The sequence below is a fragment of the Salvelinus alpinus genome, chromosome 18, assembly GCF_045679555.1.
Source record: "Salvelinus alpinus chromosome 18, SLU_Salpinus.1, whole genome shotgun sequence".
NCBI classification, from domain to species: domain Eukaryota; kingdom Metazoa; phylum Chordata; class Actinopteri; order Salmoniformes; family Salmonidae; genus Salvelinus; species Salvelinus alpinus.
In genome coordinates, this window is record NC_092103.1 from 42,638,976 (window position 1) to 42,665,155 (window position 26,180).

General features: G+C 43.0%; 1 protein-coding gene across 3 annotated transcripts in view; it reads left to right on the forward strand.

The window, feature by feature from the left end:
- pam (peptidylglycine alpha-amidating monooxygenase) overlaps nt 1–26,180 on the forward strand; it is a 134,370-nt gene that overhangs the window by 27,979 nt on the left and 80,211 nt on the right. For all 3 annotated transcript variants that reach the window (XM_071351930.1, XM_071351929.1, XM_071351931.1), the window contains 4 exons: nt 1,711–1,798; nt 12,649–12,740; nt 13,514–13,597; nt 16,499–16,547. In XM_071351930.1, the coding sequence (XP_071208031.1) occupies nt 1,711–1,798; nt 12,649–12,740; nt 13,514–13,597; nt 16,499–16,547 (313 nt within the window). The remainder of the gene's footprint in view (nt 1–1,710; nt 1,799–12,648; nt 12,741–13,513; nt 13,598–16,498; nt 16,548–26,180) is intronic.

A 26,180-nucleotide genomic window follows, 5' to 3' on the forward strand; every position in this document is an offset into this window, starting at 1 on the left:
CCACTCGGAGGAGAAGGACCTTGGTCAGGGAGATCACCAATGATCACCCTGACTGAGCTCCAGAGTTCCTCTGTGGAGATGGGAGAACCTTCCAGAAGGACAACCATCTCTGCAGCACACCACCAATCAGGCCTTTTATGGTAGATTAGCCAGACGGAAGCCACTCCTCAGTAAAAGGCACATGACAGCCTGCTTCGAGTTTGCCAAAAGGTACCTAATGATTCTCTGCTCTGATGAAACCAAGATTGAACACTTCGGCCTGAATGCCAAGCGTCACTTCTGGAGGACACTTGCTACCATCCCTACGGTGAAGCATGGTGTGGGGATGCTATTCAGCGGCAGGGACTGGGAGACTAGTCAGGATCGAGGCAAAGATGAACAGCGCAAAGTACAGAGAGATCCTTGAAGAAAACCTGATCCAGATCACTCAGGACCTCAGACTGGGGCGAAGATTCACCTTCCAACAGGATAGCAACCCTAAGTACATAGCCAAGACAATGCAGGAGTGGCTTCGGCCAAGACAACGCAGCGGTGGCCCAGCCAGAGCCCGGACTTGAACCTGACCGAACATCTTTGGAGAGACCTGAAAACAGCTGTGCAGCAACGCTCCCCATCCAACCTGACCAACCTTGAGATAATTTGCAACGAAGAATGGGAGAAACTCCCCAAATACAGGTGTGCCAAGCTTGTAGTGTCATACCCAAGAAGACTCAATGCTGTAATCCCTGCCAAAGGTGCTTCAACAAAGTACTGAGTGAAGGGTCTGAATACTTAAGTAAATGTGATATTTCATTTCTAAAAATGTCAAAAAAATTGTTTTTGCTTTTTGATTATGGGGTACTGTGTGTAGATTGATGAGGGGGGGATTTAAAAAAAATACATTTTAGAATAAGGCTGTAATGTAACAAATTGTGGAAAAAGTCAAGGGGTCTGAATACTTAACGAATGCATTGTATACACTAAGTGTACAAAACATTAGGAATACATAGACTGACCAGGAGAATCAAGGTGAAAGTGATGATCTCTTATTGATGTCACTTGTTAAATCCACTTCAATCAGTGTAGATGAAGGGCAGGTTAAATAAGGATTTTTAAGCCATGAGACAATTGATACATGGATTGTGTATGTGTGCCATTCAGAGGGTGAATTGTCAAGACAAAAGATTTAAGTGCCTTTGAACGGAGTATGGTAGTAGGTGTCAGTTTGTGTCAAGAACTGCAACGCTGCTGAGTTTTTAACGCTCAACAGTTTCACAACTGTATCAAGAATGGTCCACCACCAAAAGGAGAGCCAGCCAACTTGACACAACTGTGGGAAGCATTGGAGTTAACATGGGCCAGCATCCCTGGGGAACGCTTTCAACACCTTGTAGAGTCCATGCCCCGATGAATTGAGGCTGTTCTGAGAGCCAAAGCGGGCAGGGGTTCAACTCAATATTAGGAACGTGTTCTCAATGTTTTGTCCACTCAGTAGGTAAATGTCTCTTTTTTTATTTATTCTGAAGACCTGGTTGTTTCATCCAAAAACAAGACATAGTCAACATCCTGGATTTGAAGGCGTCTAAACAACCTCATTATTCTCGAAGAATCAGAGGAGACTAGCATAAATTGTCTTTGACAAGTGGAATTCTCCTCCTAAAACAAACCCTGTGGAGACAAGTGCTTTGCCAAGGACTTTAACCCTGTAACTGTGTTGTTCTTTCCCCTCAGTGGACTTTGAGCCTCATGCCAGTATGGACACAGCCCATCACATGCTCCTGTATGGCTGCCGGACACCAGTCTCCACCACCAACTACTGGTAAAGTCAAAGCACACCACAACACAATACATGCTTTGATTCACAATGTAGCAAGAATATCCCTATGCATTTCTACAGTACTTTACACATGAATCTACCTGGTTGACCAAACAGACAGTCTGTAGAATACATAACAGTTGTGTGTTAGTAAAGACTTGTTGATCTGTCCATTGTTGCACAACGAAGAACAAATGTACAAAGAGACAGCACTTTATTCACTTCCTCAGCCCTATGAGCCTGAATACAAGCACTAGACTTGATAAAAACCAACCCCTCAACACTTCGGGTAGAAAGAATCAGTGTTGGGTTTAACTGTCCTACTACACTTAAATAATCAGTGTTGGGTATTACTGTCCTACTACACTTAAATAATCAGTGTTGGGTATTACTGTCCTACTACACTTAAAGAATCAGTGTTGGGTATTACTGTCCCACTACACTTAAAGAATCAGTGTTGGGTTTAACTGTCCTACTACACTTAAAGAATCAGCTGGACCACTCTAATCATTGCAGAGAGAGAGAGGGGCAGGAGAGGCAGAGAGAGAGCCAGGAGAGAGAGAGGTAGAGAGAGAGAGAGAGAGAGAGAGAGAGAGCCAGGAGAGAGAGAGAGAGAGCCAGGTGAGAGAGAGAGAGCGAGCCAGGTGAGAGAGAGAGAGCGAGCCAGGTGAGAGAGAGAGAGCGAGCCAGGAGAGAGAGAGAGAGAGCAAGCCAGGAGAGAGAGAGAGAGCGAGCTAGGAGAGAGAGAGAGAGAGAGAGAGAGAGAGAGAGAGAGAGAGCGAGCCAGGAGGGAGAGAGAGCGAGCCAGGAGGGAGGGAGAGAGAGAGAGAGAGAGAGAGAGAGAGAGAGAGAGAGAGAGAGAGAGAGAGAGAGAGAGAGAGAGAGAGAGAGAGAGAGAGAGAGAGAGAGAGAGAGAGAGAGAGAGAGAGAGAGAGAGAGAGAGAGAGAGAGAGAGAGAGAGAGAGAGAGAGAGAGAGAGAGAGAGAGAGAGAGAGAGAGAGAGCCAGAGAGCGAGGAGAGAGAGCAAGCCAGGAGAGAGAGCAAGCCAGGAGAGAGAGCAAGCAAGGAGAGAGAGCAAGCCAGGAGAGAGAGCAAGCCAGGAGAGAGTGAGAGCCAGGCGAGAGCCAGGAGAGAGTGAGAGCCAGGAGAGAGTGAGAGCCAGGCGAGAGCCAGGAGAGAGTGAGAGCCAGGCGAGAGCCAGGAGAGAGTGAGAGCCAGGCGAGAGCCAGGAGAGAGAGAGAGAGGGAGAGGGGCAGAAGAGGGAGGGAGAGGGGCAGAAGAGAGAGACGCACGAGAGAAAAAAGGAGAATAAACAGAGGGAAGAGCAAGAAGAGACCTCTTCAGACGCTCACTGATAAACTTGCCTGTTACCATAGCAACTGCTGTCACCTCGACAACAGAGATCATGGGAGCCCTGTACAGGGTGGTGTGTGAGGGGGGGGTGTGCTGCAGGTCGCTCGTCGGGAGGGGTTGTTTATCTTTCCTCCCCTCAGAATGGACTCTTCAGTATATGTGATGAGGAAGACGAAGACCACATTACACTACCGCAACGTTCAAGTGAAACACGGGTCAGCATCTACTGGCTTCCTGTGTCTGGGAGGGTCAAATAAGAATACACCTCTAGAGTCGCACAGCAAAAATACACAAAGAAATTAGGACATTTTCTCATCAAACCTGGTTTTTAAAGAGCACCGTGTGTTGACTATGACTATGACTAAAGCCATTCGGGCTTTAATTCCTTTCATCCATTCGGTTATCCTGTTTTTCATGAAAAAAAATTAATCTCTTCTTCAGCTATCCTGCGGGGATGATTTTCAAATTCCTCCCTACTCTGAAAGCACATTTGTCATTCCTCGAGTGAAAAGCGGTTGAGATATATTCTGAAACTGCCTGTGAAGCTGCTTCTGAAATCACAAGGAAGCTCTGGAGGATCAGTGGGGGGGCACGAAAATAGGCCATACCAAGAGTGTTCGTTCCAAATGGCACCCTAGTCGCTACCTAGTGCACTATAAAGAGGCTGGGTGCCATTTGGGACGAACACAATGTGTCTACCCAATCAGAACACTTGCTTAGCCCACAGCTAGCACATCCACCCAATTCCACATCGAGCTAAAAAAAAAAACTCTCCTGAAAAAGGATAGCTCTGTTTTTAACCCTCTCGTGTCACCTAGCCCTCGTTGCACCGGCTCTCCTGTGCAACACACTCGAGAGCTACAGGGGGGACAACATCAATGATGAGTACACACTGCTACAGGTTCAAGCTGTGAACTCTCTGTAACAGGAAGAATAGGGTGAAAAGTAGTAAGGCTAGTCATTATTGTGTCAAAAGTGAAGACAATATGCTTTTAATGGTGTTTCCCAGAACACACAAAGGCATGAAATGGAATCTGGGAGGCATGAGGCTCTTAACGGAAACGTCTGCTACTGCTGCTGCTGCTTGCTCCTAATCTTTGAGTGTGGTGTATTCATTTGGAACAAATGATGGGAATATCTTCTAGACACTAGCTATCAGGAGAAACAATGTAAGGCGTTACTGGCCTTTAACCATAACTGCCGGTCTCCATATCAAGTCAGGGGCACACTATTACCTTCTGTGTTCTAGGATATGATAGTTCTGTTGGGGTGTAGATGGATGGTGTTCTAGGATATGATAGTTCTGTTGGGGTGTAGATGGATGATGTTCTAGGATATGATAGTTCTGTTGGGGTGTAGATGGATGGTGTTCTAGGATATGATAGTTGTGGTGTAGATGGATGGTGTTCTAGGATATGATAGTTCTGTTGGGGTGTAGATGGATGGTGTTCTAGGATATGATAGTATGATCTGTTGGGGTGTAGATGGATGGTGTTCTAGGATATGATAGTTCTGTTGTGGTGTAGATGGATGATGTTCTAGGATATGATTGTTCTGTTGTGGTGTAGATGGATGGTGTTCTAGGATATGATAGTTGTGGTGTAGATGGATGGTGTTCTAGGATATGATAGTTCTGTTGTGGTGTAGATGGATGATGTTCTAGGATATGGTAGTTCTGTTGTGGTGTAGATGGATGGTGTTCTAGGATATGATAGTTCTGTTGGGGTGTAGATGGATGGTGTTCTAGGATATGATAGTTCTGTTGGGGTGTAGATGGATGGTGTTCTAGGATATGATAGTTCTGTTGGGGTGTAGATGGATGGTGTTCTAGGATATGATAGTATGATCTGTTGTGGTGTAGATGGATGGTGTTCTAAGATATGATAGTTCTGTTGTGGTGTAGATGGATGGTGTTCTAGGATATGATAGTTCTGTTGGGGTGTAGATGGATGGTGTTCTAGGATATGATAGTATGATCTGTTGGGGTGTAGATGGATGGTGTTCTAGGATATGATAGTTGTGGTGTAGATGGATGGTGTTCTAGGATATGATAGTTCTGTTGTGGTGTAGATGGATAATGTTCTAGGATATGATAGTTCGGTTGGGGTGTAGATGTATGGTGTTCTAGGATATGATAGTATGATAGCTCTGTTGTGGTGTAGATGGATGGTGTTCTAGGATATGATAGTTATGTTGTGGTGTAGATGGATGGTGTTCTAGGATATGATAGTTCTGTTGGGGTGTAGATGTATGGTGTTCTAGGATATGATAGTTCTGTTGGGGTGTAGATGGATGGTGTTCTAGGATATGATAGTTCTGTTGGGGTGTAGATGGATGGTGTTCTAGGATATGATAGTATGATCTGTTGGGGTGTAGATGGATGGTGTTCTAGGATATGATAGTTCTGTTGTGGTTTAGATGGATGATGTTCTAGGATATGATAGTTCTGTTGGGGTGTAGATGGATGGTGTTCTAGGATATGGTAGTTCTGTTGTGGTGTAGATGGATGGTGTTCTAGGATATGATAGTATGATCTGTTGTGGTGTAGATGGATGGTGATCTAGGATATGATAGTTCTGTTGTGGTGTAGATGGATGGTGTTCTAGGATATGATAGTTATGTTGGGGTGTAGATGGATGGTGTTCTAGGATATGATAGTATGATCTGTTGTGGTGTAGATGGATGATGTTCTAGGATATGATAGTTATGTTGGGGTGTAGATGGATGGTGTTCTAGGATATGATAGTTCTGTTGTGGTTTAGATGGATGATGTTCTAGGATATGATAGTTCTGTTGGGGTGTAGATTGATGGTGTTCTAGGATATGATAGGTCTGTTGTGGTGTAGATGAATGGTGTTCTAGGATATGATAGTTCTGTTGGGGTGTACATGGATGGTGTTCTAGGATATGATAGTTCTGTTGTGGTTTAGATGGATGATGTTCTAGGATATGATAGTTCTGTTGGGGTGTAGATGGATGGTGTTCTAGGATATGATAGTTATGTTGGGGTGTAGATGGATGGTGTTCTAGGATATGATAGTTATGTTGGGGTGTAGACGTATGGTGTTCTAGGATATGATAGTATGATAGTTCTGTTGTGGTGTAGATGGATAGTGTTCTAGGATATGATAGTTCTGTTGTGGTGTAGATGGGTGGTGTTCTAGGATATGATAGTTCTGTTGTGGTGTAGATGGATGGTGTTCTCGGATATGATAGTTCTGTTGTGGTTTAGATGGATGGTGTTCTAGGATATGATAGTTCTGTTGTGGTGTAGATGGATGGTGTTCTAGGATATGATAGTTCTGTTGGGGTGTACATGGATGGTGTTCTAGGATATGATAGTTCTGTTGTGGTTTAGATGGATGATGTTCTAGGATATGATAGTTCTGTTGGGGTGTAGATGGATGGTGTTCTAGGATATGATAGTTCTGTTGTGGTGTAGATGGATGGTGTTCTAGGATATGATAGTTATGTTGTGGTGTAGATGGATGGTGTTCTAGGATATAATAGTATGATCTGTTGTGGTGTAGATGGATGGGGATCTAGGATATGATAGTTCTGTTGGGGTGTAGATGGATGGTGTTCTAGGATATGATAGTTCTGTTGTGGTTTAGATGGATGATGTTCTAGGATATGATAGTTCTGTTGTGGTGTAGATGGATAATGTTCTAGGATATGATAGTTCTGTTGGGGTGTAGATGGATGATGTTCTAGGATATGATAGTTCTGTAGGGGTGTAGATTGATGGTGTTCTAGGATATGATAGTATGATAGCTCTGTTGTGGTGTAGATGGATGGTGTTCTAGGATATGATAGTTCTGTTGTGGTGTAGATGGATGGTGTTCTAGGATATGATAGTTCTGTTGGGGTGTAGATGTATGGTGTTCTAGGATATGATAGTTCTGTTGTGGTGTAGATGGATGGTGTTCTAGGATATGATAGTTCTGTTGTGGTGTAGATTGATGTTGTTCTAGGATATGATAGTTCTGTTGGGGTGTAGATGGATGGTGTTCTAGGATATGATAGTTCTGTTGGGGTGTAGATGGATGGTGTTCTAGGATATGATAGTTCTGTTGTGGTGTAGATGGATGTTGTTCTAGGATATGATAGTATGATAGTTCTGTTGTTGTGTAGATGGATGGTGTTCTAGGATATGATTGTTCTGTTGTGTAGATGGATGGTGTTCTAGGATATGATAGTTCTGTTGTGGTGTAGATGGATGGGGTTCTAGGATATGATAGTTCTGTTGTGGTGTAGATGGATGGTGTTCTAGGATATGATTGTTCTGTTGTGGTGTAGATGGATGGGGTTCTAGGATATGATAGTTCTGTTGTGGTGTAGATGGATGTTGTTCTCGGATATTATAGTTCTGTTGGGGTGTAGATGGATGGTGTTCTAGGATATGATAGGTCTGTTGGGGTGTAGATGGATGGTGTTCTAGGATATGATAGTTCTGTTGCTGTTTAGATGGATGATGTTCTAGGATATGATAGTTCTGTTGGGGTGTAGATGGATGGTGTTCTAGGATATGATAGTTCTGTTGGGGTGTAGATGGATGGTGTTGTAGGATATGATAGTTCTGTTGTGGTGTAGATGGATGGTGTTCTAGAATATGATAGTATGATCTGTTGTGGTGTAGATGGATGGTGTTCTAGGATATGATAGTTCTGTTGGAGTGTAAATGAATGGTGTTCTAGGATATGATAGTATGATCTGTTGTGGTGTAGATGGATGGTGTTCTAGGATATGATAGTTATGTTGTGGTGTAGATGGATGGTGTTCTATGATATGATAGTTCTGTTGTGGTGTAGATGGATTGTGTTCTAGGATATGATAGTTGTGGTGTAGATGGATGGTGTTCTAGGATATGATCGTTCTGTTGTGGTGTAGATGGATGGTGTTCTAGGATATGATAGTTCTTTTGGGGTGTAGATTGATGGTGTTCTAGGACATGATAGTATGATAGCTCTGTTGTGGTGTAGATGGATGGTGTTCTAGGATATGATAGTTCTGTTGTGGTGTAGATGGATGGTGTTCTAGGATATGATAGTATGATAGTTCTGTTGTGGTGTAGATGGATGGTGTTCTAGAATATGATAGTTCTGTTGTGGTGTAGATGGATGGTGTTCTAGGATATGATAGTATGATAGTTCTGTTGTGGTGTAGATTGATGGTGTTCTAGAATATGATAGTATGATAGTTCTGTTGGGGTGTAGATGGATGGTGTTCTAGGATATGATAGTATGATAGTTCTGTAGGGGTGTAGATTGATGGTGTTCTAGAATATGATAGTATGATAGTTCTGTTGGGGTGTAGATGGATGGTGTTCTAGGATATGATAGTTCTGTTGTGGTGTAGATGGATGGTGTTCTAGAATATGATAGTATGATAGTTCTGTTGGGGTGTAGATGGATGGTGTTCTAGGATATGATAGTTCTGTTGTGGTGTAGATGGATGGGGTTCTAGGATATGATAGTTCTGTTGTGGTGTAGATGGATGGTGTTCTAGGATATGATTGTTCTGTTGTGGTGTAGATGGATGGGGTTCTAGGATATGATAGTTCTGTTGTGGTGTAGATGGATGTTGTTCTCGCGAGTATGATAGTTCTGTTGGGGTGTAGATGGATGGTGTTCTAGGATATGATAGTTCTGTTGGGGTGTAGATGGATGGTGTTCTAGGATATGATAGGTCTGTTGTGGTGTAGATGGATGGTGTTCTAGGATATGATAGTATGATCTGTTGTGGTGTAGATGGATGGTGTTCTAGGATATGATAGTTCTGTTGGAGTGTAAATGAATGGTGTTCTAGGATATGATAGTATGATCTGTTGTGGTGTAGATGGATGGTGTTCTAGGATATGATAGTTATGTTGTGGTGTAGATGGATGGTGTTCTATGATATGATAGTTCTGTTGTGGTGTAGATGGATTGTGTTCTAGGATATGATAGTTGTGGTGTAGATGGATGGTGTTCTAGGATATGATCGTTCTGTTGTGGTGTAGATGGATGGTGTTCTAGGATATGATAGTTCTTTTGGGGTGTAGATTGATGGTGTTCTAGGACATGATCGTATGATAGCTCTGTTGTGGTGTAGATGGATGGTGTTCTAGGATATGATAGTTCTGTTGTGGTGTAGATGGATGGTGTTCTAGGATATGATAGTATGATAGTTCTGTTGTGGTGTAGATGGATGGTGTTCTAGAATATGATAGTTCTGTTGTGGTGTAGATGGATGGTGTTCTAGGATATGATAGTATGATAGTTCTGTTGTGGTGTAGATTGATGGTGTTCTAGAATATGATAGTATGATAGTGCTGTTGGGGTGTAGATGGATGGTGTTCTAGGATATGATAGTATGATAGTTCTGTAGGGGTGTAGATTGATGGTGTTCTAGAATATGATAGTATGATAGTTCTGTTGGGGTGTAGATGGATGGTGTTCTAGGATATGATAGTTCTGTTGTGGTGTAGATGGATGGTGTTCTAGAATATGATAGTATGATAGTTCTGTTGGGGTGTAGATGGATGGTGTTCTAGGATATGATAGTTCTGTTGTGGTGTAGATGGATGGGGTTCTAGGATATGATAGTTCTGTTGTGGTGTAGATGGATGGTGTTCTAGGATATGATTGTTCTGTTGTGGTGTAGATGGATGGGGTTCTAGGATATGATAGTTCTGTTGTGGTGTAGATGGATGTTGTTCTAGGATATGATAGTTCTGTTGTGGTGTAGATGGATGGTGTTCTAGGATATGATTGTTCTGTTGTGGTGTAGATGGATGGTGTTCTAGGATATGATAGTTCTGTTGGGGTGTAGATGGATGGTGTTCTAGGATATGATAGGTATGTTGGGGTGTAGATGGATGGTGTTCTAGGATATGATAGTTCTGTTGCTGTTTAGATGGATGATGTTCTAGGATATGATAGTTCTGTTGGGGTGTAGGTGGATGGTGTTCTAGGATATGATAGTTCTGTTGGGGTGTAGATGGATGGTGTTCTAGGATATGATAGTATGATCTGTTGGGGTGTAGATGGATGGTGTTCTAGGATATGATAGTTCTGTTGGGGTGTAGATGGATGGTGTTCTAGGATATGATAGTTCTGTTGGGGTGTAGATGGATGGTGTTCTAGGATATGATAGTTCTGTTGTGGTGTAGATGTATGGTGTTCTAGGATATGATAGTATGATCTGTTGTGGTGTAGATGGATGGTGTTCTAGGATATGATAGTTCTGTTGGAGTGTAAATGGATGGTGTTCTAGGATATGATAGTATGATCTGTTGTGGTGTAGATGGATGGTGTTCTAGGATATGATAGTTATGTTGTGGTGTAGATGGATGGTGTTCTATGATATGATAGTTCTGTTGTGGTGTAGATGGATTGTGTTCTAGGATATGATAGTTGTGGTGTAGATGGATGGTGTTCTAGGATATGATCGTTCTGATATGTGGTGTAGATGGATGGTGTTCTAGGATATGATAGTTCTTTTGGGGTGTAGATTGATGGTGTTCTAGGACATGATAGTATGATAGGTCTGTTGTGGTGTAGATGGATGGTGTTCTAGGATATGATTGTTCTGTTGTGGTGTAGATGGGTGGTGTTCTAGGATATGATAGTATGATAGTTCTGTTGTGGTGTAGATGGATGGTGTTCTAGAATATGATAGTTCTGTTGTGGTGTAGATTGATGGTGTTCTAGAATATGATAGTATGATAGTTCTGTTGGGGTGTAGATGGATGGTGTTCTAGGATATGATAGTTCTGTTGTGGTGTAGATGGATGGGGTTCTAGGATATGATAGTTCTGTTGTGGTGTAGATGGATGGTGTTCTAGGATATGATTGTTCTGTTGTGGTGTAGATGGATGGGGTTCTAGGATATGATAGTTCTGTTGTGGTGTAGATGGATGTTGTTCTCGGATATGATAGTTCTGTTGGGGTGTAGATGGATGGTGTTCTAGGATATGATAGTTCTGTTGGGGTGTAGATGGATGGTGTTCTAGGATATGATAGGTCTGTTGGGGTGTAGATGGATGGTGTTCTAGGATATGATAGTTCTGTTGCTGTTTAGATGGATGATGTTCTAGGATATGATAGTTCTGTTGGGGTGTAGGTGGATGGTGTTCTAGGATATGATAGTTCTGTTGGGGTGTAGATGGATGGTGTTCTAGGATATGATAGTTCTGTTGTGGTGTAGATGGATGGTGTTCTAGGATATGATAGTATGATCTGTTGTGGTGTAGATGGATGGTGATCTAGGATATGATAGTTCTGTTGGAGTGTAAATGGATGGTGTTCTAGGATATGATAGTTCTGTTGGAGTGTAAATGGATGGTGTTCTAGGATATGATAGTATGATCTGTTGTGGTGTAGATGGATGGTGTTCTAGGATATGATAGTTATGTTGTGGTGTAGATGGATGGTGTTCTATGATATGATAGTTCTGTTGTGGTGTAGATGGATTGTGTTCTAGGATATGATAGTTGTGGTGTAGATGGATGGTGTTCTAGGATATGATCGTTCTGATATGTGGTGTAGATGGATGGTGTTCTAGGATATGATAGCTCTGTTGTGGTGTAGATGGATGGTGTTCTAGGATATGATAGTTCTGTTGTGGTGTAGATGGATGGTGTTCTAGGATATGATAGTATGATAGTTCTGTTGTGGTGTAGATGGATGGTGTTCTAGAATATGATAGTTCTGTTGTGGTGTAGATGGATGGTGTTCTAGGATATGATAGTATGATAGTTGTGGTGTAGATTGATGGTGTTCTAGAATATGATAGTATGATAGTTCTGTTGGGGTGTAGATTGATGGTGTTCTAGAATATGATAGTATGATAGTTCTGTTGGGGTGTAGATGGATGGTGTTCTAGGATATGATAGTTCTGTTGGGGTGTAGATGGATCGTGTTCTAGGATATGATAGTTCTGTTGTGGTGTAGATGGATGGTGTTCTAGGATATGATAGTATGATAGTTATGTTGTGGTGTAGATGGATGGTGTTCTAGAATATGATAGTTCTGTTGTGGTGTAGATGGATGGTGTTCTAGGATATGATAGTATGATAGTTGTGGTGTAGATTGATGGTGTTCTAGAATATGATAGTATGATAGTTCTGTTGGGGTGTAGATTGATGGTGTTCTAGAATATGATAGTATGATAGTTCTGTTGGGGTGTAGATGGATGGTTTTCTAGGATATGATAGTTCTGTTGGGGTGTAGATGGATCGTGTTCTAGGATATGATAGTTCTGTTGTGGTGTAGATGGATGGTGTTCTAGGATATGATAGTTCTGTTGTGGTGTAGATGGATGGTGTTCTAGGATATGATAGTTCTGTTGTGGTGTAGATGGATGGTGTTCTAGAATATGATAGTATTATAGTTCTGTGTGTGTGTGTGTGACTCATCAATATTGTTCCCACGTAGAGTCCATCCAATTCTGGACCTAGTTGAGACCAGAGACGGGAGGGGCTGTATTGACCCAGTGCTGTTGTTTGGTTCTTTCAGGGACTGTGGGAGTGTCAAGGGGACCTGTGAGGACGAAGCCTCCATCATGTACGCCTGGGCCCGAAATGCCCCACCCACCAGGTTACCCCCAGGTACACAGTCTCTTTCTTTCTTTTTCTCTTTAATCTCTCTCTCTCGACATTTCATCTTTCTCTCTCTCCTCCCAGTCGCACTCTTTCCGCTTCATCTTTCTCTCTCTTTGTGCCTTCCATCTTTCTCTCCATCTTTCTCTCTTCTCCATCTCTCTCTCACTGGAGAGATCAGACTCTACCCCATTGCTCTCTGGAGATAGTAGAGATCAGACTCTACCCCAGTGCTCTCTGGAGAGAGTAGAGATTAGACTCTACCCCAGTGAGCTCTGGAGAGAGTAGAGATCAGACTCTACCCCAGTGCTTTCTGGAGAGAGGAGAGATCAGACTCTACCCCAGTGAGCTCTGGAGAGAGTAGAGATCAGACTCTACCCCAGTGCTTTCTGGAGAGAGGAGAGATCAGACTCTACCCCAGTGAGCTCTGGAGAGAGTAGAGATCAGACTCTACCCCAGTGCTTTCTGGAGAGAGGAGAGATCAGACTCTACCCCAGTGCTTTCTGGAGAGAGGAGAGATCAGACTCTACCTCAGTGAGCTCTGGAGAGAGGAGAGATCAGACTCTACCCCAGTGAGCTCTGGAGATAGTAGAGATCAGACTCTACCCCAGTGAGCTCTGGAGAGAGTAGATCCATGATTGGTAATCCTGCGGCTTTAGCCTGCGTTATTGTAATTGCTCTCCAATGAGTTCTTTCCTTATCAGTGCATCTCAGCCTTGCAGGCCTCACGGAGACCTTAATTACTGGTGCCTGTCTTTTTTTCTTTCTTTTTTCAATCCCAGATGTCGGTTTTAAAGTTGGAGGGAAATCCAGAATCACTTACTTTGTGCTGCAAATCCACTATGGGGATGTCCAAGCTTTTAGAGGTGAGTTGTAATTGGTGATAAAACTTCAGTAGGGTTACAAAATTCCCTGTAATTTCCCCAAAATGTCCAGGTTTTCCAGAAATCCTGGTTGGAATATTCCTGGAATCATGAGGGGAAAAGCAGGAATGAATGGTCCTGGAGCTACATGCCATACAGGGGTCTGATCCAGTCCAGCATTAACACACCCCATTCAGCCAATCAATTAATCTGTTTTAGGGCTGGGTTGAAACAAAAGTCTGTGACCCATGTAGCCCCGCAGAACCAGATTGGGTGACCCATGTAGCCCCGCAGAACCAGATTGGGTGACCCGTGTAGCCCCGCAGAACCAGATTGGGTGACCCATGTAGCCCCGCAGAACCAGATTGGGTGACCCGTGTAGCCCCGCAGAAGCAGATTGGGTGACCCCTGTATTAAAACAAGGGATGAATTCACCTGGACTGTAATATTGTGCCTGCTTTGTATTCAAATACAGTACCTGGTAATTATTGTACAGTTCATTACTCTCATAGTTAATACGTGTTTATCACCAAGCGTTTCCATTTTTGTTTTATTCAGGCTTTCACGACCAGATTATTTTAATTAGGGACTCAAAACAGTTATTGTTCCCCCACAACATTAAGTGGTTATTGTTCTCTTCCCCCACAATGAGCTCCCAAAAGACTCAACAGCAAACATTTGTGTTGTTCAACGTTTGTTGCGACAGCTTCGCCCCCAGTGGCAGCTGAGAGAGAGTTCTTTCACTAAGTGGCCATTGATTGTGCATTGAGGGAGTTTGCTTCCCAAAGGGCACCCTATTCCCTATATAGTGCTCTAATTTTGACCAAGGCTCAATAGGGGAGTGTTTTGGCATTAGAATACTACATTGGAGTGGCTGTCTCTTCTCCCCAATATAAGTCAGGACAGGCACACAATAAAGGGGCTTTTCTTAGGGAAATAACTGGGCTGCCTGAAATTACTGGGCTGCCTGGAATGACTGGGCTGCCTGAAATTACTGGGCTGTCTGGAATGACTGGGCTGCTTGGAATGACTGGGTTGTCTGGAATGACTGGGCTGCCTGGAATGACTGGGCTGCCTGACATGACTGGGCTGCCTGACATGACTGGGCTGCCTGGAATGACTGGGCTGCCTGACATGACTGGGCTGCCTGACATGACTGGAATGACTGGGCTGCCTGACATGACTGGAATGACTGGGCTGCCTGGAATGACTGGGCTGCCTGGAATGACTGGGCTGCCTGACATGACTGGGCTGTCTGGAATGACTGGGCTGCCTGACATGACTGGGCTGCCTGACATGACTGACATGACTGGGCTGCCTGACATGACTGGGCTGCCTGGAATTACTGGGCTGCCTGGAATCACTGGGCTGCCTGAAATGACTCGACTGCCTGGAATGACTGGGCTGCCTGACATTACCGGGCTGCCTTGAGGCAGCATGCAAATGTTGCATGTCTATGACCCGAATCACAACAATAGTTGTTTTGGTGGAAGACCGCCAGTACATTTACCTAGAAAACAAAGAGACGCTCAACAGACGTTTGAGGATAATGGTGTAGTTAATTACCATAAAACAGACGTTTGAGGATAATGGTGTAGTTAATTACCGTAAAACGGCAGGTATCCTAGTGATTAGAGCGTTGGGCCAGTAACCGAAAGGTTGATGGACTGAATCCCCGAGCTGTGGGGGTAAAAAACTGTTGTTCTGCCGCTGAACAAGGCAGTTAACCCACTGTTCCTAGGCCGTCATTGTAAATAACAATTTGTTCTTATCTGACTTGCCTAGTTAAATAAAGGTTAAATAAAATATTTAAAAATATTTAAAAAAACAGACGTTTGAGGATAATGGTGTAGTTGTTACCGTAAAACTTCAACTAAACGCTGAGTCTCAAATAGCCTGTCTCTTTTAGTAGCTGGGCAACTGCACAGAATTCAGCAAATATATGCCGGGTCCAAATGAATTGTTTAGCAGGTTACCATGAAGGTTTAATGTTTGATTTGTTACGTTAAATAATTCAGTACTGACTCAAACAAGTGATGGCAATCATCCTTTTTTATCGGCAGTAAGAGACGGCAAGCCATTGGCTGCTAACAACTGAGAGCTACTGGCTAACTGGCAAGCACAAAAACAGTCAATAGCTTTGGGAGTGAACTGTAATACCTGCTGTGTAGTCACAGTCAAAGAGGAGAATAATTATTCAGTCAAGGAAAGTTTTTATGTATTTTTTTTAAACATTTTTGTAAATGGAGGCACACCAAGACAAAATAAGTGTGACACAGTGTGTAAATAATAACACATTAGTGCAGGAAATTAAGAAGTTGATTAAAATGCTGGACATGAATGCTGGAATTTAAACAATTAACTATGCAAATGAGTGCTCTCTGGGGAGTACAGATGTGTGTGTTGTGTGCCTGCCCACATGTATTAGAATGCAGACTAGCTTCTCAGGATTATTGTATGTTAATAGGCAGCTCCAGAAATAAACCCTATGGTATTGCTGTGTAGCCACAGGGGCAGGAACTCTGGGGCTACAGCTAGCCGCCGCGGCGCTAGCTTACTTCAATGGGCTTGTCCGGTGTTTGCTTAAACCCCCCTGTGTAGACATGGCTAGCATATTGGGTGGGAGGGGGGACGACGACGACTCAAAAGGTGTCCTAAATGGCACCCTATTCCCTAAATGGTGCACTACTTTCAACCAGAACCCTATGGGCCCTGGTCCAAAGTAGTGTACCGTGAAGATAATAGGGAGCCATAATAGTGCTGTAATTGAATAATGTATTACGGTGCTTTACAGTCGTAAAGGAACACCTGCAGTAGAGAGTGAATCGGACTGGGCTTCATCAAAACAGCATTCTGTTTCATTCGTTAATTTGTTGTCGGCTAATTGCGCGTTTTTTGTTTCAGACCACCATAGAGATTGCTCAGGACTTACCTTACGAATGACTTCCAAACCGTAAGTATTATATCAATTACCTGTAGTACATTTCCATATTTACAGGAAATACGATGTAATCATGTACTGTAATTTATAACTATCGTATATGTCTGCAGCTTCGCAGGCTAGTTGGTTTGGGTTGGGACAGACACAAACAACCCAATTTGGGTGATTCATTCAGTTGAACAGAGAGAACATTGTACTTGTATTGGGTTGCGTCCCAAATGGCACCATATTCCCTTTATGTTGCACTACTTTTTAACATGGCCGATAAGCCTCTTGTCAAATATAGTGCACTACATAGGGAATAGGGCCCCATTTGAGATCCCTGGTATGACCTATTTACCTACAATACTTATCAACTGTGGGCAGCATCATAAGTGTGATGTGAGTGGAATGATGTCCAACCCAACACTTTGTATTGACCCCCTTATCTGAATTAAAACAACGGATGAAACGGTGGATAAATACTAATAAAAAAGTATGCTATTTATGAAGAAAAAAAGACTAGGATTTATTATAGGCATTGTTTGAAGCTCAGTGTTAAACTAAAATCTCCCTACCGTCATATCTAAGCCAATATGAAGCAAATCTAGTTGAAAATTAGAAAATCAACTTGATTGGAGGTCATGGAACTGTCCGTCCATTACCGAGAACCACATATATGATTTTTTAACAGGGTCGTTAACAATTTAGTTTTAAGAGTATTTCTTGCGCCTACCTAGCTCAAATTCTAGATGTCGGATTAAAACGAGACTATACTGTCCATAAAGTGACCATTGGACTTGACTAAATTTGTAGGTGCAACAGTTTATTACATTTATAATTTATCGATCTCACATGCTCATTTCTGACCATTAAGAACCAACAATGTGCTACCTTTTTGTAGCATTTCTGACCATTTTAATTAGCTAGGTAGCTAGCTAGCTAACGTTACTTAGCTAATGTGTGCTTGCTTGTACAAAGTCCAGCAGCTAGCCTCTGTAGCTAGCTAGCTAACACCAGTCAGCTGAACTCTAGCTAGCTAACTAGCTAGCTAACAAACAGGCAAAGAAAGGTAGCTAGCTATTTTTGTTTATGGAAGGTTTGTTACACAAATAACTTCAGCCATTAGCGAGCTAGCTAGTTAGAGCCAGACAAAAACAGCTGAAGCTAGCTAATGATAGCTAGTTCATGTCCAAATCCCAGTCCTTTCCACAAAACGCGAACTACTTCCGGCGCCGAAAAGAGATGGCCGCCTCGCTTCGCGTTCCTTGGAAAATATGCAGTATTTTGTTTTTTTATGTGTTATTTCTAACATCGGTACCCCAGGTAATCTTAGGTTTCATTACATACAGTCGGGAGGAACTACTGAATATACGATTAACGTCAACTCATCATCGTTCCTACCAGGAATATGACTTTCCCGAAACGGATCCAGTGTTTTGCCTTCCACCCAATACAATGGATCTGATCCCAGCCGGCGACCCTGTGCGACGCCGTAAAAGGGGCAAACGAGGCGGTCTCGTGGTCAGGCTTCGGAGACGGGCACATCGCGCTCCACTCCCTAGCATACTACTCGCCAATGTCCAGTCTCTTGACAATAAGGTTGATGAAATCCGAGCACGGGTAGCATTCCAGAGAGACATCAGGGATTGCAACGTGCTCTGCTTCACGGAAACATGGCTAACTCAAGAGACGCTAACGGAGTCGGTGCAGCCAGCTGGTTTCTTCATGCATCGCGCCGACAGAAACAAACATCTTTCTGGTAAGAAGAGGGGCGGGGGGGTATGCCTTATGATTAACGAGACGTGGTGTGATCATCATAACAACACACAGGAACTCAAGTCATTCTGTTCACCTGATCTAGAACTCCTCACAATCAAATGTCGACCGCATTATCTACCAAGGGAATTCTCTTCAATCATAATCACAGCCGTATATATTCCCCCCCAAGCAGACACATCGATGGCCCTGAACGAACTTTATCTGACTCTTTGTAAACTGGAAACCACACACCCTGAGGCTGCATTCATCGTAGCTGGGGATTTTAACAAGGCTAATCTAAAAACAAAACTCCCTAAATTCTATCAGCATATCGATTGTGCTACCAGGGCTGGAAAAACCCTAGATCATTGTTATACTAATTTCCGCGACGCATATAAGGCCCTCCCCCGCCCCCCTTTCGGAAAAGCTGACCACGACTCCATTTTGTTGATTCCAGCCTACAAACAGAAACTAAAACAACAAGCTCCCGCGCTCAGGTCTGTTCAACGCTGGTCCGACCAATCTGAATCCACGCTTCAAGACTGCTTCGATCACGCGGATTGGAATATGTTCCGCATTGCGTCCAACAACAATATTGACGAATATGCTGATTCGGTGAGCGAGTTCATTAGGAAGTGCATTGACGATGTCGTACCCACAGCAACGATTAAAACATTCCCAAACCAGAAACCGTGGATTGACGGCAGCATTCGTGTGAAACTGAAAGCGCGAACCACTGCTTTTAACCAGGGCAAGGTGACCGGAAGCATGACCGAATACAAACAGTGTAGCTATTCTCTCCGCAAGGCAATCAAACAGGCTAAGTCCCAGTACAGAGACAAAATCGAGTCGCAATTCAACAGCTCAGACACAAGAGGTATGTGGCAGGGTCTACAGTCAATCACGGATTACAAAAAGAAAACCAGCCCCGTCGCGGACCAGGATGTCTTGCTCCCAGACAGGCTAAACAACTTTTTTGCCCGCTTTGAGGACAATACAGTGCCACTGACACGGCCCCCTACCAAAACCTGCGGGCTCTCCTTCACTGCAGCCGAGGTGAGTAAAACATTTAAACGTGTTAACCCTCGCAAGGCTGCAGGCCCAGACGGCATTCCCAGCCGCGTCCTCAGAGCATGCGCAGACCAGCTGGCTGGTGTGTTTACGGACATATTCAATCAATCCTTATCCCAGTCTGCTGTTCCCACATGCTTCAAGAGGGCCACCATTGTTCCTGTTCCCAAGAAAGCTAAGGTAACTGAGCTAAACGACTACCGCCCCGTAGCACTCACTTCCGTCATCATGAAGTGCTTTGAGAGACTAGTCAAGGACCATATCACCTCCACCCTACCGGACACCCTAGACCCACTCCAATTTGCTTACCGACCCAATAGGTCCACAGACGACGCAATCGCAACCACACTGCACACTGCCCTAACCCATCTGGACAAGAGGAATACCCATGTGAGAATGCTGTTCATCGATTACAGCTCAGCATTTAACACCATAGTACCCTCCAAACTCGTCATCAAGCTCGAGACCCTGGGTCTCGACCCCGCCCTGTGCAACTGGGTCCTGGACTTCCTGACGGGCCGCCCCCAGGTGGTGAGGGTAGGTAACAACATCTCCACCCCGCTGATCCTCAACACTGGGGCCCCACAAGGGTGCGTTCTGAGCCCTCTCCTGTACTCCCTGTTCACCCACGACTGCGTGGCCATGCACGCCTCCAACTCAATCATCAAGTTTGCGGATGACACTACAGTGGTAGGCTTGATTACCAACAACGACGAGCCGGCCTACAGGGAGGAGGTGAGGGCCCTCGGAGTGTGGTGTCAGGAAAATAACCTCACACTCAACGTCAACAAAACAAAGGAGATGATTGTGGACTTCAGGAAACAGCAGAGGGAGCACCCCCCTATCCACATCGACGGGTCAGTAGTGGAGAAGGTGGAAAGTTTTAAGTTCCTCGGTGTACACATCACGGACAAACTGAATTGGTCCACCCACACAGACAGCGTTGTGAAGAAGGCGCAGCAGCGCCTCTTCAACCTCAGGAGGCTGAAGAAATTCGGCTTGTCACCAAAAGCACTCACAAACTTCTACAGATGCACAATCGAGAGCATCCTGTCGGGCTGTATCACCGCCTGGTACGGCAACTGCTCCGCCCACAACCGTAAGGCTCTCCAGAGGGTAGTGAGGTCTGCAGAACGCACCACCGGGGGCAAACTACCTGCCCTCCAGGACACCTACACCACCCGATGTCGCAGGAAGGCCATAAAGATCATCAAGGACAACAACCACCCAAGCCACTGCCTGTTCACCCCGCTATCATCCAGAAGGCGAGGTCAGTACAGGTGCATCAAAGCAGGGACCGAGAGACTGAAAAACAGCTTCTATCTCAAGGCCATCAGACTGTTAAACAGCCACCACTAACATTTAGCGGCCGCTGCCAACATACTGACTCAACTCCAGCCACTTTAAAAATGGGAATTGATGGAAATTATGTAAAAATGTACCACTAGCCACTTTAAACAATGCCACTTAATATAATGTTTACATACCCTACATTACCCATCTCATATGTATATACTGTACTCTATATCATCTACTGCATCTTGCCATCTTTATGTAATACATGTACCACTAGCCACTTTAAACTATGCCACTTTATGTTTACATACCCTACAGTACTCATCTCATATGTATATACCGTACTCTATACCATCTACTGCATCTTGCCATGCCGTTCTGTACCACCACTCATTCATATATCTTTATGTACATATTCTTTATCCCTTTACACTTGTGTGTGTGTATAAGGTAGTAGTTGTGGAATTGTTAGGTTAGATTACTTGTTGGTTATTACTGCATTGTCGGAACTAGAAGCACAAGCATTTCGCTACACTCGCATTAACATCTGCTAACCATGTGTATGTGACTAATAAAATTTGATTTGATTTGATTTGAAAACATAGCTAGCAAGCTAACATACATCAGCTCAAAACCAACCCCAAACTTTGGACAAATGGTCATGCTGCTAACTTACTATGCATGCAATGGGCTTTTGCAACACTAGCTAGCTAGCTACTCCATAGTCCAGGCAACAGTAAGAGCTAGCCACATTTCACTGTCAGACAGGACACAACTCAAACTGCTGAGAATTTGTTTTGCTATCTGACGTTAACAGAGACTCCTGGCTCTATTGTGCACTGACTGCAGTGTGCAAGTGCATGCTTGCTAGCATGAGAAAAACTCACCAGTTTAACATCCATAATACATTCCAGTATGCTCCTTCTCCTGTCTTCATTAAAAAAAATTATCATGTGTGCTGATCAACAGTGCCAAACTAACAACTCCATTTGTTGGATATCTTTCAACTCTGCCGTGCACACCTGTGTGAAGCTAGCCACAATAAGAATTAGCCACAATAGTGGCATTTGCAGTTCGCCTTCAAATAAAAGTCCCCCATTTGAAAGTGATTCAAACTGATACAAATAGTTGAAAGGGGGATACCTAGTCAGTTGAACAACTGACTGCATTCAACTGAAATTTGTCTTCTGCATTTAACCCAACCCCTCTGAATCAGAGAGGTGCGGGGGGCTGCCATAATCGACATCCATGTCTTCGGCGCCCGGGGAACAGACATATTTGGACTAGATAAAAAAAATAAAAAAAACATTTTAAGTGAGAATTGGCATTGGTCTGAAGCCGAAAAAGAAAGAAAATTCAGATGAGCACCAGAATGCCTATTCCAACCGTGATCTACCAAGGTTTTCCAGCACAGGGGTTTGACATACTACAGTAAGTATTGTACTACAAACTATGTGTAAGCAGGTTGCTTAGAAACATTTTGAAGTTTGTGGAAATATGACTTGAATGTAGGAGAATATAACACTAGATCTGGTCGAAGAAAATACAAAGAAAAAAACTGCAGTTTTTTTCAACCACCATCTTTGAAATCCAAAAGAAAGGTCCCTGTTCCAGCCATCACTCTGGTTGTAATTCCAATGGTGTCCACAATATGGCAGCAGTGTATGTGCAAAGTTTCAGATGGATAACTTGAAGTATGAGCGAACTACTTGACATTTAGTGTAAAGTCACCCAGGTACATTTGGGCAAATCGTGAAGGAGACATTTGCATTCATATGACATTTTTTCTGCAAGAATATCATCAAATCTGTATACTTGGACTTTGATTTAGCTTTTACAGTATTAGTAGACATATCATAAGTTAAACTTTTGCAAAACAACCAGTTTTCATAACTTCATAACTAACTTCATAACTCTGAATATTCTTATAAGTTTTGTCCAAAAGGAAAAGGCATGCTGTCATACAAGATTAGTAGCTACATTTTACTACAGATAGCCCAGCTCATTGGCTATCTACCTAGCTCTTTTTAACCCCAATTGGTGCTTATTTGACAAAGTTAAAGTCATTCAAGTGAAGACCGCCCGCGTCATCGGCGTGCCATGAAGGAGTCGCTCTCTGACCAAATATGGTGTCCTATAGGATATACTACACCCCTAATGATATAGTGAAGTCTTGTTACGTCTAGGATCCCTGAGGAATACATACGGACGTGATTTGACTGGTTGAAACAACGTTTAGGGTTAGATTTTCAAAGATTCCTTTCTTTGCAAATTGAACGAGTGGAAAAACAAAATCGATTGTGCACGCTATATGGACCTTTTTATGATATGAAAAAGGATTTTATCTAACAAAACGACACTTCATGTTATCTCCGGGACCCTTTGGATGATAAATCAGAGCAAGATTTCAGCATGTATGTACACATTTCACCTTCAGAGGTGAATTTATCAAATCTATCGTGGTGAAAAAAGTGTTTTGTATTTAGGAGCTCACCTCAAACAATAACATGGAATTTTCTTGCAGTAATAGCTACTGTAAATTGGAGAGTGCAGTTATATTAACAAGTTAAGCTTTCAGCCGATATAAGACACTTATATGTACCGACATTTGTTGTTTCTCTAAAATCTGTGATGGTGACACAAGGCGCTGCATGATTTACAACTGTCCCGTTGACGGGACACCGATCCCTAAGAAGAACTTGTATGTGGTACAAATCACATTATTGTGGAACCACATCCTCTAATAGTATTAATTAAGCTGTTTGAGAAGGTTAAAATCCTAAGCAACCTGCCTACACATAGTCTGAAGTACAATACCAACATAGCTAATGTAGTAGGTTAAAGCTGGGTGCTGGAAAACCTTGGTAGAGCATGGGTGGAATAGATATTGTGGTGCTCATCTGAATTTCCTTTCTTTTTCAGCTTCAGACCAACGCCTATTCTCACTTAAATCGTATTTTTTTAAATTTTTATTTATAAATAGTTTCTGTACCCTGTGCTGTCAGAGAGAAATGACATCATTGAAACGGGTCATTGACCTAAGTTAAACGTATTGTACCGTTCCTCTGAGTGATCTACGTTAAACGTATTGTAGCGTTCCACTGTTTCCTCTGAGTGATGGAATAAGAGGTGGCTGATGGATAAAGGTGCCGGCTGTGGTCCGCTTCCTCCTTTGTCTCCATACTCCAGTTTCACTCCACTGCCATACTACTGGATGGGCACATTTATTGTCTGTAGCAGTCTGTCTCCATTCTGGCTCAAACTAGAGGGAGTAATGTCTATCTATGGTGTCCTGGGCATAACAAATTATAGCAGTTTGTTGCCATTCTGGCTCATAAGATAGGTTTCCATCCAATTGGCGACAGATTTTCATTCTAGGATCTGCATAAAAGCAATGTTTCCCTCCAGAGATGTTTCCATCAAATAAAAGGCTGTGCGTGATGACGTAGTGCACATAAAAATAACTTTTGCGTTTAAATTCCCATTTACCGAACACAAATATAGGTTGAATGGGTTTCCATCAATACAAGTTAAATGGGTTTCCATCAATACAAGTTAAATGGGTTTCCATCAATACAAGTTAAATGGGAATCCATCAATACACGTTAAATGGGAATCCATCAATACACGTTAAATGGGATTCCATTAATGCAAGTTAAATGGGAATCCATCAATGCAAGTTAAATGGGAATCCATCAATGCACGTTAAATGGGTTTCCATCAATACAAGTTAAATGGGAATCCATCAATGCAAGTTAAATGGGAATCCATCAATGCAAGTTAAATGGGAATCCATCAATACAAGTTAAATGGGAATCCATCAATACAAGTTAAATGGGAATCCATCAATGCAAGTTAAATGGGAATCCATCAATGCAAGTTAAATGGGAATCCATCAATGCAAGTTAAATGGGAATCCATCAATGCAAGTTAAATGGGAATCCATCAATGCAAGTTAAATGGGAATCCATCAATGCAAGTTAAATGGGAATCCATTGCATTTTCAACTCTACTGATGTTTTTTCCAATATAAATGTTGCATCATATAGCGAATGTGCCCACTTTGGTCTCTCCAGCCAAAACCTTGATACAGTGTGGGTATAGCATACATTATGAGATGATTATGGATAAGAGGGAGATCATTTTTAATTGTCAAACGACAGCCAAGAATCCATTATCAAGTCACCAGAATAAGACCCTCGATATTTATTGGAAAGGAGCATCAAACTCATCACTGTTCACTTTCACCACCCTGTGAAGTTCATCATGTATTTAATCTGAAGCCTAATAAACTGCATGCTTTCCAGAGTCGTAGTGAGAAGACCACACAACATAGCATCGCTTGACTCAAACTGTACTTCGATATGATTGTTATTATATCAATATTTGCGTATAAAGACGTTTCCACTGCCACTTCTCGCATTATTAATTTTACAGTCACAAAAAGATCGCACCTTCTCGAGAGTATTTTGTTTTGTCAACATTTGGAATTTTATCGACATCTGGCCTGTCATGACATTTTTATCCATCATGTACTTTACTTGGATAAAAAGGTTGAGTACAGCAGAAATGTGCTTATTTTAACCCTTTGATTAACAATCAAAAAAATAATTTGGTTGAGTCTGTGATTAACATAATCCATTTGTTGATCAGATCCAAGTATAAAGAAAGTATAAGTGTTTTTAAATCGAATGTTATTTGTCACATGCGCCGAATACAACAAGTGTAGACCTTACAGTGAAATACTGACTTACAAACCCTTAAGCAACAATGCAGTTTTAAGAAAAAGAAGTAAAAAAAGACATAAGTCAAAAATAAAATGATTAAAGAGCAGCTGTAAAATAACAGTAGCGAGACTATATACAGGGGGTACCGGTACAGAGTCAATGTGCAGGGGCACCGGTTAGTCGAGGTAATATGTACATGTAGGTAGCAGCAGCATAAAGGGGGGTGGGGGGACAGTGCAGATAGTCTGGGCAGCCATTTAATTAACTTGGTGTTCCGGTACCGCTTGCCGTGCGGTAGCAGAGAGAACAGTCTATGACACGGGTGGATGGAGTCTTTTGACAATTTTTAGGGCCTTCCTCTGACACCGCCTGGTATAGAGGTGCTGGATGGCAGGAAGCTTGGCACCAGTGATGTGCTGGGCTGTACGCACTACCCTCTGTAGTGCCTTGCGGACGGAGGCCGAGCAGTTGCCATACCAGACAGTGATGCAACCAGTCAGGATGCTCTCGATGGTGCAGCTGTAGACATTTTTGAGGATCTGAGGACCCATGCCAAATCTTTTCATTCTCTTGAGGGGGGAATAGGTTTTGTCATGCCCTCTTCATGACTGTCTTGGTGTGTTTGGACCATGATAGTTTGTTGGTGATGTGGACACCAAGGAACTTGAAGCTCTCAACCTGTTCCACCACAGCCGCGTCGATGAGAATGGGGACGTGCTCAGTCCTCCTTTTCCTGTAGTCCACAATCATCTCCTTTAATCACGTTGAGGGAGAGGTTGTTATCCTGGCACCACACGTCCAACCTAACGTG